We start from the raw sequence: 12,602 nt of genomic DNA on the forward strand, positions 1-12,602 counted from the left end.
TTTAAAAGATATGATGAACTAAATAAGAAATATCAATATCTGTGTAATAATAGTCCCTGGAAGAGAGAAGGTAAATCAAAGATTGATATGTTATATTGAAGAAATAGGAATCTTAGGCCAAGAATGCTAATTGCATTTGAGCGTGATACATAATGTGAACTGGCTGAGATTCAGCTGATCGTGAGGAATATAATTGATCATGAAGTAGACACTCTGGTTCATCAGAGAACACACATGTGACTTGTGTTACAATCAATCCAGCTTCAACTGACTGGACATGGGTTGGCATCCAAGCCAGGTCAGTTTTCTATGTATTGGACATTGCTAGCTATCTATCTGTGAGGCACTCTGAAATGAGAATTGTGCAAAGAAACGATGCCTTATGGTATGACATTACTATTCAATACTAACTCAATCAGGTTAGATCTGGGGGATTGCTGTAGTAGAGAATTTTTAAAAACTTGACAGAAAGCAAAAACCACTAGGAAGTAGAACATAGGCATGCCATGGTGATCCACTTGATATTAGAAGTGAAGCAGAACAATAAGTATAAAACAGGAGAAGATTACTCATGAAAATAGTCAACTACTAGAGTTGCTATCGAGTCACTAAAGCTTGTGGAAAGGCTATCATATTTTAGTTGTTTGTGATATTTGGCACATGCAATTTTTTATGCTGCCTTACTTCCACATGTACCTTTACAATGAACTCTGACAAATAAGGCCGACTAAAAGACACTATGGAGTTGGCCATCCAGCTGGGCACTGGGCCAGTGTTACAGGATTTATAGCAAACCATCTCTTGGTACACTTTAAGCACATCAAATTATACCACTTAAGGTATATTCTTAGTAAAAATGTTCAAGTATATTCTCTTAACATGCAAATGTCCTATATACTAGAACTTCAATATATGTTAATAGAAAGGTATTTATTTATATAATACAAAAAGGGGGAAGAGACATTAAACTTCTAATATGCCAATCCAGACTGCTTATTCCCTACGTTGCCCCCGAAAGAGGAATGTAAGCTGTTAGCTACCTAGTTAATAAAAACAGCACAAAGAGCTTTCACATGGATATGAAAGTCAAAATCTTCCAATGTATTTGAAGAAAACATATAAGAAAACTTTTCTATCCATGAATATTACTTGGCAAAAATAATTTGCTGTTCCTGTTTTCTATGTTCTAATGTGGTTCTGTGTGATTTAAAGAATTTACGTGGCTTTTTAGAACTTAAACTTTCTCAGACATTTATTATCATTTATTAATTTTACTAAGGAGCAAACTAAAAAAAAAGGGTAAAGAAAGAAGGTCAAACAAGTAAAGTGCTTTAGATTGTCTATTTTAACAATTTATTTTTTATTTTTGCTTAGATTGATGGTAGAGCAGGCATGAATGGGAATGCAGTGTCAAAGACCTCAAAGTTACAGCCATTAGTATTTGTTTTAAAAATGCTCACTAATCTTGTGATTCTATTAATGCTGAAATCTGTGAATTTGCAATTAAACCCTGAAATCTCCGTAATGTGTATATTCGAAATATTTGAAAGGCACTTAGTCAAATCTCTGACATATTTCAGGTCTTCAAAAAAGGTAATTTGCACTTCATACAATCCCCATGATACAAAGTGAAAATTCAAAAACTATTGTTTGTTAAATCAAGCCAATATTAAATGGAATATTCAAGACAAGTTTCCCAACCAGATCTTCTGTATATAAATACAGTTCTTCCCCTCTTACGGTTATTCCAGAGTAAAGGTCAAGTGAAGCCTACCATACTGACCCCTGCTGCCGGCTGATGCGTCACTCTTTCTCCAAACCTGTATTTCCCTCTCCTCATGGATTTTTCAAGGTGGACTAAATTGAAGGCAAAGATGTAACTACGCTTGTCTATCTAATAATGTGGAATGAGTCATTTTAATTGTCTTCTGCCATCCACATTAACTATTTCTTTCTCTGAGCTATGTTACTCTGGCCTCTCCATTAGAGTTCTGTATTGTTTTCAGATCAAATTTTATATATTGAGTGAATGTCAGATTGTGAAAGCTTGGGTAGCTTGAGGTCTACTTCTATTGGTATATTTAACATTTCTCTCAATAGTTTAATGCATATTGGTCAACAAGGGAAAATGTCAAGAGCTTTAAAAAATGTTCAAAATAAGCTAATAGTTTAACTAAATGTAATGATAATTGATGGCAATAATACTATATCTTTACATATACTTTCACTATCAATAATTTTTTTCTAAAATAATGTCATTAGAGTAAGAAATCTTACCCAGACCATGTCTGTGTGTTGACATTGGTGGCAAGACAGTCCAGGTCTTGGTTTTGGGATTGTAGCATTCGACAGTGTTCAGTGTTTTTAAGCCGTCTCGACCTCCAATAACAAAGAGTTTGTCATCAATCACAGCCACCCCAAACTGCAGTCGCCGACCATTCATCATCCCTGCCTGGATCCACAGATTCGTTCTCAGGTTATATTTCTCTATGGTTGTAGCTCCTGATAAAATATAAAACCATATAGTCACCATTTACTACTACCATAGCACAAAATACTACCTGTCCAAGGTGTACACATTATTAGCAGCATGAATTTAAGATGTGAAAATACTCTTGTTACATTCATTTTTCTTAAAAAAAAGTCAGAAAAACAAAGGGAGTAGTAATTTAACTAATACTGTATTTTCTCCACTTGGTGGATACTAATGATCAAAATAGAAACAAATGTTTACTTTGAATTGCATAGTGGTCTAATGCTAAACTATCAGTTCAATAGAGTCATTTTCTGTGTATAACACAGGTCTGTCAATAGACTTTCCAACTTCCCTCTGTCTCTGTTTGACACTAAAAAAGTTTCACATAATCCTAACCTGAAAATAGTTATTAAAGCCTTTTAAAATACATTAGTTATGTATATTATTTGTATAATTCTAAGAGTAGAATTAATTTAACAATGTTAGCATGTTTCTCTTAAATTTGTTTTATGCATTAAAAATTTTAAAAGAAAATTTTAAGCTATGCAAACAAATGTCAGTTAAGCTTTTTTGATCTTCTTTTTTAAAAAATGCATTTGCAGAATGGCTCAACAGAATTTAGAGACATAAGATCTATCTTTATCAATCTCATTACAACTTTTAAATGAAATAGTTCTTCTTTCCTAAAAGCTTTTTGTGCATAAACCTGAGAATCATAATAAATCTTACTGATAAAAGTGATGTTGAAAAAAAGGAATAAGCTAAATTGCTGATGAGATCAGTTTTAATGGCTTCAGTTAAATATTTCACATTGAAAATTAAATATTTCAAATGTTCCTTGAAAAAGTTCACAAATATTAATATCATAAAATATAAGTTAACAAACATTATCTTGTTTCAGCATTTGATCTTTAGGTTTACAATCACCCATATTTCATCTTCAGTTATTAAATGTCCCTACAAAGGGAATCAGAATGCTGGTGTACTTACATTTAAGGCACGAAAAATTTATATCACTGTAATGTAGTATAATAAAGTTGGCAAATTAGGGAAAACATTCTTTAAAGGACTAATTTACTCTTTAGTGACTAACCAGCAGTGAACCAAACAGGTGCAAACAACTTTGTAGAAGTTTAGCTAATTGGAGCAAAAATTATGTAGTTTATGTTTAATTTTTATTCAGAGGTAAAAGAGAGGTAATGTTATTAAAATGTTTCTATATTTCTATACTAGCTAATTACAACTTACAATAAGTACGATCTAGTTGTAATAGTCACAAAGTTAAGAATATGTCATCTATTTTTCTAATGAGGTGTATTAATAATAATACTCTTCAAGAAAATTTTACCACTATACCTCATTAGCTGTCTATATAATCTTCTCAATTCATTAGTATTATTTTTTAAATTTATCAATTTGTTTGTGAGTTCTATTGTGCATTTTGCTTATGAGAGTGTACTGTATGTGTTTCCCTGGTTGTTTACTGAGGAAGAAGGCAAAGCCATTCTTTCTGTTCTTTAAAATAAAGACAATATTTGTCATTACACAAAAACGAAATATGAATAGTAGTGGATTGTTGTGGTGGCATGTAATACATTTGAAAGAGCTTAGAAAAGAAAATCTATTTTTAAGACATAGTTATTTCAGGCATACTCCGTTAATGAATGGTTATCTCAGATGCCCATGAAGGTAGGCGTAACTTTAACACATGACTGCAGGCACAGTAGAGTCCTGACAATCTTCATAAACAGGAGCATGTCCACACTGAGATTCCAAACAATAAATCTAAGCAACTGATGTAGCATAACATTTAGACTCCTTAAAACTGTATAATGAGCACATCTGGCTACAGCAGACTATTATTAGGACTGGGTACATCCCTATTGTTTTGCATCTTAAAATGTAGATCACAGCTGTTAAAGCATTTTGAAGATTGCATTAACTTTTGTGCGGGATTTTGCTGTTCTTCTGTGAGATATCACTTTGTGCAGGAACAACATTATTTTATAAACTGTATAGTATAACAAAATAGAATCTAAAGCAAATTGTAAATCTTCCTAACTTAATATAGTTATTCAATTAAAAAGGTGAATTTCATTCTTGGTATATAGAATAATGTGACAGGCATTTTTCAGACTATATGTATGACATAAAACTACATATGATAAATTTCTATACATTTTATACTCTTCTTAATGTGTTTATCACGTACTATGTACCAGTTAAGTGCTAGGTGCCTAGCATTTATAATAACATAAAGTTTCGATGCTGCTTTATTTGAAATAGCTCCTGAAATTATAATGGGATACTGAGCTAAAGTTCTCCCAGAATCAAAAAACCCATAGCCATCACTTGAGGAATGGGGAATGCGGAGCAGGGCCACTGAAAGTTACTGTGCATATCTAAAGAACTTGGCCAGCGTTTTAGTAACATTAAATGCTTGTACCTACTAGGGGCCAGGAAGATGGGTTTGACTCTAAGCTGTGATGTGTTGTAGCCTGAAAGGCTTGTTGTACCTGGAGAGCAGGAGAGCAATTAGCTCTGTTGCATGGGGCCAGACTAAGAATGGCAGCCGAGAAAGACAGAGGAAATTAGAGTGCTGGCAGATGTAACCTTTTGTGGGAGGAGTTGGAAATGGGGTTACAGAGGAAGATTCCCTCCAGGATTTAAACCCAGGTGCAGGGACAGCCACGCTCTCAGCCATGCTAGGGCTCTTGACCATGCGGCTGGGGAAAGAGAAGACTCGACTCTTGACCATGTAAACAGCAGCAGTGTGAGGGCTTGGCCACATGGTTTAAAAGGATGCAGAAGAATCACCCTCAGCCCACCCTGAGGGTGAGGCTTTGGATTAAGAGCAGGAGACTAGCTAGCCAAGCATGGATGACTGGAAGAAGCTAGAATACAGATGGGAACCTGCCCCGCTAAACTACAGGCTTCTACTTCTTTTCCGGAGAGATGATACCTCTGACTGTCCTGGCTTGGCAAGGGCTGGGGGTCAGGACTCTGTGTGTTTGTGGCGATTTTTTCATTTGTTTGTTTCTAAAGAGTGTGGGATTTAACAGCAGAGTTCTGCCATTATTTTAAACCTGTATAACTTTTGAATAAATAGTTCCTTTCGTTTCATAGGACTCTGGCATTGAGGGTCACGGTTCTGATTAGTGGTGGGCAACAGAACCCATAGCAATGGAGAGCAGTGGTTCTCTTATGAAATGATCATTTAATGTAAAAAGTAGTCATAACATCAAGGGACATTATGACACATATTATTCAGGACTACTGAACATTGTGTATGACTTTTATCAAAATATAGTTGTTAAATAAATAATGAGTAAAGATGTTTTGAGTTGAGAGTTTTAAAATAAGATATTACTATGTAATGTTTTCTGACTACTTCCTATGCTCTAAAAATTTGCATGTATTAGCAAATGTAATTTTTATAAAATCTGATGATAAGATATTATTATTATGCAAATTTTACAAAAATGAAGCCGAATCAGAGAAAGCTTTAGTAACTCACTCAGTGTCTTTCAGGTAGTAACTGGAAGGTCCACAGTGTTAACCTGGCTCTGGGGTCCACTTTGATACACACGTTTTTTACCACTTCATCCTAGTTATAGAGTGAGTTAATTGTGATATATATATGTACATACATATACATTTCACTATATATAATATATATATATATATTAGGCAGAATTTTACAATGCCTCTTCCTGAGATTTAGTAACCTATTTCCTGGAACCTATGAATATGATAAAAATCACTTCATTTATTGTTATGCAGTTTGGCACAATTGAGTTTAATGTCGGGAGATATCCTTGGTGGCTCTGATCACAGGACTCTTTAAAATGATGAGATTGTGGAAGAAGAGGAAGTTAGAAAGGTATGAAGCATGAGTAGGACTCTCCTTGCTGGTTTGAAGATGGAAGATACCACATGGAAAAGAACACAGGTGATCTCTAGAAGGCAAAGGGGTCCTCACCTGAAAATCAACAAGGAAACAGTCCCTCAATTCTACAACCAGAAGGAATGAATTGCTAACAGTCTGAATGAGCTTGGAAGATGGCCTCAGGCTATACATGAGAAGATAACCCAGCCAACACCCTGATTTCGGACTTTTGAGATCTTTTCTAGAGAATCCAGACATGCCATCCTATACTAATGTCCTACAGACCTGTAAGCTGAAAGATGGCAGTTATTTTAAACCACTGTATGTGGTATTTTGTTACAGCAGCAATAATGTATATATTACTTTTTGGTTTTGTTTTTAAATTATAAGGTATTCTTTCCAAGTTCAATAATATAACTAGAAGGTAGATACAATAAAAATACAAAAATATTTTTTTCAGACAAAACTTGCGACAGGTTCCTTTCGCAAAATACAAAACTGAGAAAAAGTGCTCAAGATATTATCAGAGTGTGGTTCTGAGTCTATTTGAAATTGTTGAGTCAGACAACCAAGTATGATTATTTTGGTGGAAAAATGGGAGTTAATAGCTATATACTCTATTTTGGCATCAGAGAGGGAAGAACTTAGTCCAAAATTTATAATTCAAATATTTAGCAACCTTACTTGAACAAGGAATAGAATAAAATAATAAAAGCTATCTGAACTGATAAAATAGATATCACAAAAAGCTTCTATAAAAAGAGAAAGCTGTTTTATTCAATTAAACAGAAAGGCCCTCGGGTCTTCTTATAAAGTCTTTTTACTACATTTTAATACCCCATCAATGAGCTCAGTTACCTGATCTCCAAGATTTCTTACAAACCCACAAATCAGAATGATTGGGGGCAGTCGAAAACAGCCATAGCTGACAGTGAGGGAGTAACCAGGGAAAAAAAAGCCCATTGTTTTACCTTGAATAGAAAGATCACTTACAGCTACTAAATGAAAAACAAAACAAACAAAAAAGGAAACACGTGTTACCTAATATCTAAGGAGCATGTTTCCAGTACTGATGGTGATCATGATGCCATTAAATCATTAGGAAAAGGTTAATTATGTTGAATGTCGTCTCTTTAAGAAAGGGGTAAATATTGAGAAAAATCTTAAAATATTTTAAAATAAAGATATTTTTATAATACTTAAAATATAAAACACTGGGCTTTAAAGAAAATATTGTAAAATATGATTTATGTCATAATTTTTCATAGAATAAGTTTTTCATTAAATTTTATGTTTCTACATACTTATAAAAATATAGCTTTGGGAAAACATTCTTCTACTTATATAAAAAGTATCATTGCACAGTACATATTTTTCCAAGCACAAATAAAAGCTTTTACTTTTTAAATAATTTGTTATATTTTAAAGAAGGTATTGTAAACATTTCATTACCATCATAATATTTCATTTGTGCCAAATAAGTAATCATCAGAATTCTATATCTTACCCTGCTACAAATATAAACGATTTGTAAAATGGTGATAGACTGATATATAGCTACATAGAGAGATATAAATGAAAATGTATCATTAAGCTTAATGTTAGATTTTAAAGTAGATATATAAATATCAAAGTCCAGCATTATGTTTGGTTTAAACTAACATAACTAAAATTTTAAAAATGCCAACTTCTGGCTCAAAGCCAGGGGAAACCAAAGTATAGAAAGTAATTTTAATTATTTGTATTATTTGTAACGGTCCAACTTAATAGCTAAAAATTATTACCTTTAACACATCTCAGGAAACTAAGAAGTTCAGAAAGTTGGTAAATCACATAAGCAAAATACAAAAATCTGTGTGATTTTTTTAAATAAAATGAAAACCACCTAGAACATATGAAGAACTTATTGAAAATAACCCAATAAAAGAAAATTTTTAAAAAAATCAGCAGGATAGGTGCCATTTCTATATAAAGAAAACATAAAACTCTCAAAATATATCAATTTTAATGAATGAAGAGAATAATTTTGAATATGATTTATTCAAATGATAATTATATAATCACAATGTGGCTCAGTGGATTGAGAGCAAGCCAGTAAACCAAAGGGTTGCCAGTTCGATTCCCAGTCTAGGGCACATACCTGGGGTGTGGGCCATGTTCCCAGTAGGGGGTGCTCAAGAGGCAACCACACATTGACATTTCTCTTCCTCTCTTTCTCCCTCCCTCCCTCTTTCTAAAAATAAATAAAGGAAATCTTTAAAAAATAAACAATGACACTTGTACAAGGTATTTGTAAAATTATACTTGCATTTCTCTGGAAATTCAATTGTAAAATATTATGAAATACCTTTTTAAAAGGTAAACAATCTTTAAATACAAAGGAGTAGTGAGGCAAAATGGCCTACTACGTATTAAGAAGCACTGTATAACTATACAGATTTTTAAAACTTGCTTTATGATGAAGAATTATAGTCATGTTAATGAGTCTGAAAAGAAAGCCAGAAATAAATCTAGTACATATTATAATGATAAAATAAACATGACTATTCCAATCAATGGAAAATGCTTTGCCATTCAAAAAAAAAAAAAAGAATGTTTATATACTTAATTATGCTCGGGAGAAAAATAAATAAGTTGGATTTATGCCTATTCTTTTTTTTTTGCATTTATATTAATTTGTTTTTATTGTATTTTTTCCCATTACCATTTAGTCCCCTTATACTCTCTCCCCCTGGCAATCACCAAATTGGTTGGTGTCCATGTTCATGAGTCCTTTTTTTCTTTTTGCTCATCTCCTCCTCCACTACCCTCTTCCCAACCTCAGCTGTCATCTTGCCCTCTGAATCTGGCTCTATGCTACTTGTTAGTTCAGTTTGTTCATTAGATTCCATATATGACTGAAATTTACACCAGAATGACTTTAGATGAGCCAATGACTAAAGCACAGAACACATGGCCATAGGACTAAGTGTTTGGTTCTCTTTCGACAGCCCCACATAAATAAAGAAAGTCGGGGAGACCTTAACCTGCTCTGGTAATACTGTACTAAAACCCTAAATGTCTTAGGAGATGAAAAAGTAGGTGGTTAATCTTTATTTTGAGATGGGCTAAAAATGAAAACTCCGTGAGGGAGAGGCACAAGAACAGGAAGTTACCATAAATTATTTACACACATGCACACAGATGATATATATACATACATGCATACATACTTTATATATAATTAATCATATAAATATATAATTACTAAATACAAAATTATATAATTACATAAATAAATATACCATTAACTACACACAATCACCAACCATCTATATATGAAATATAGTTACATCAAAAATACATAAAGAAACAAACAAAAAACCAAAAGACTAACAACAGAAAATAACAAAAGCATTACATTATATATAAGAAAGAATTGATTTCCCTGGTGTATAAAATGTTTCTTATAAATCAATATGCCGATAATTTATTATGGAATTGTACACTCCAAAGTGTGCAGCTGCCAGGTTACATTGATGTCAACAAACTGTTTTTGTTATATTAACAATGGCTGGAGTTTTTCCAGACAGACCTCATATTAATTGAAGGTTCTCTGTGATCTATTGCTGCTTATTCATTTAAAAATGAAGGCTTAAATAATCACCACATTAATGAAAAGTATAATGGCTTCACTTATTTCTAAAACTTTTACTTATTTTATGTGAGTCTGTATTATAGAAGTAATGTAAGATAACTCTAAAAGTCTCTTTCCTTGCCAGCATAGAGCCGCATACTGGAGAATTCAGTCTGATACACAAGAAATGAATGCACAAATACACACAGGCTTATTCCCCTGAGGATCTGCAAAGGAGACTTAATTCAGAGAATGGATGTATTTATTTTTATTACTGTATATTCAGAGCAACATTGATAGAAAAGAATGTACTGAGTACCTAAGGACTTATAATTATGGTGGGCATTTTATCATAACACATTAACATATTATTCAATACACATTCATTGCAAGGCCTACAGAAGGTACAGTGATGTGGCCCAATTTCTCTGACTACTAAAGAACAAAATGAAGTTATTAATATACTAAATTTTGAGAAATCAGAGCTACAAGTTTAACTGATCTATCTTCACAACAGACACCAAGGAACAATTACAGCAGAGACAATCACTGGGCTTTGTCTCTTTCTGGTGAAGATGAGGCTCTGAAAGGAAACTGCTGATAGACTGTCTTCCTTTGCTTTTCATCCCAAGGAGTCTATTTTCACTCATTAATAAAGTTGTGACTTCCAGGAGCTGCAAGATCCTTACCTGCTGACTCACTGGGAATAATATAAACAACTAAGATTTAACTTAACAGATAAACATTTTTTCCTGATCCTAAAGATTTTTGAAGACGTAGATAGCTCATCTTTTTTTTTTTTTAAGTTTTTTCCCTGTGAACCTTGGGGAAGTATGGTTCTTCCCTGGAATATTTCTTAGTGGCCCAGTAAGTAGACATCTATTCCAGAAAACAAGTCTCTGTGTCTAAAGCAAACTGGGTTTAGGCTGACATGATGTTATTCATGATTTTCAGTTGCTTCTATTCCTTTGTGCACACTGATGACCTTGAACTGGTAATCTGTAATGATATACTTCAAGTTCAAAACTAAGGTACTGAAGTGGAACCAAAATGACTGATTGGAGTTACTGAGGCAGACATCAAGTAGGACAGCATTTGAAAGGGCAAAGATGAAAGAATAAGCTTCCTTTCACTGTAGTGTGTTTTTTCAGAAGAAGTTATATGGTATTTTTAAGTTATTTCCTCCACCTAATTGCAAATGCTCAGGTTATTCTGACAGACTTCTAGGTGAATCGTTTTCTTAAGCCATGTGATGACTACTATTGAGTAAAATGCTTTAAAAATTGTATAGTTGTAGAATTGCAGTTTGAAAAGCTGTTCTTTAAATAAAAGTTCTTAATAGGGAAGCTTGTCCAGTTCAAGGCAAGGAAATAAAAATCAGGTAAAGATGGTTAATTCTACCTATCTTATTTCACTTTCTATTTTTACCTTCCAACAATACTGGTAATGATGCACAGTGTGGAGAAAAATTCAGGATAAATGATCTGGCCAAGTCCTTTGACTAGAAAGAGTTATATATCAGGAGTTTTTCCCTAAGTTAGATAATTTTAAAATTTTAGATATAAGAACATCCAAAGTACACATTAAATGCTAAAAATACCATAATGTATGCTCGTAATAAAAGGTTCAGTTTAAAAGAATCAAGAAAATTGTTTTTATTTAAAGTTAAAACGAAAGGTTTTCTCTTCTTTATGTTTTTATTACCAATATTCTCATTATTAGCCACATTAAAATTTCTGCTTTGAGTTCACATGAAAGGTGTAAGGCTGTCTCATCAGACACCAGGTTTGGTGAAAATCAATAACTGACCTGTGGCTGTGACTAGGCTGTCAACAAGAAGACAATGTGAATATAAAGAAATAAAGGACGATTGTTAATTCTTGTGTTCACTCAATCGATTATCCAATACTCCCTAGGGGAAGAGCCCCCTGGTGCTGTGGCCTTGACATGTCATTCACCTGCTTGATATGTCTGTACACTCCGCTTAGTGTTCACAGCTATCATCCATAAAAGTTACACACGACAATGTGATAGTGCAATTTCTTTAATGTTTTTTTCTACTTTACATCCAGAAATATCCATTTGAAAAATTACCGGTATTTAACTCTGCTTAATCTCTCTTTTAAACTAAATGATTTCATAAATACATTATTCTGAGCCAGGGAGCCCTTGGCTTGCCCACTGCAGCACTGTATGCAAGAAGTGCACAGTGGCTGCTGTGTATTAGTAAGAAAGCAGTGCCTCAGAGAATCCTGGTTCACCTTCAGCCAAAGGAGGGCTGCTTCTTCACAGGCTTGTACCTACAAGTAGGAGCTTACAGTGACTATCAGCATTATACCCCAGCATTCTAGTCCTGTTTCTCTGTTTTAAGCAGCATAATTCTACAATGTATCCTCAAATATAGGCATTCCTTGCTTTGATATCCATTGAATTTCAGTTGTCATGATTCAGTTAAATAACCCCTGCCCCTCAAAAAATTTCAAGTATTATAATACAGTATATTAACTGTGAGTAACTTTCATAAAGTGCAAACTTTGCTATTAGCTCTTCAGTCCACAAATCACTACTTTAATAGATGCACATCTTGATTAGCAATCAATCATGTCACTTCTTTCAAAGTC

At 33.4% G+C, this 12,602-nt stretch overlaps 1 protein-coding gene across 2 annotated transcripts in view; it reads right to left on the reverse strand.

The window, feature by feature from the left end:
• Positions 1–12,602, reverse strand: part of KLHL1 (kelch like family member 1) — a 326,182-nt gene that overhangs the window by 58,214 nt on the left and 255,366 nt on the right. For both annotated transcript variants that reach the window (XM_053665578.1, XM_053665576.1), the window contains one exon: positions 2,278–2,502. In XM_053665578.1, the coding sequence (XP_053521553.1) occupies positions 2,278–2,502 (225 nt within the window). The remainder of the gene's footprint in view (positions 1–2,277; positions 2,503–12,602) is intronic.

Source organism: Artibeus jamaicensis, unplaced genomic scaffold (assembly GCF_021234435.1).
Source record: "Artibeus jamaicensis isolate MK-2021 breed Jamaican fruit bat unplaced genomic scaffold, CSHL_Jam_final contig_415, whole genome shotgun sequence".
Lineage (NCBI taxonomy): Eukaryota > Metazoa > Chordata > Mammalia > Chiroptera > Phyllostomidae > Artibeus > Artibeus jamaicensis.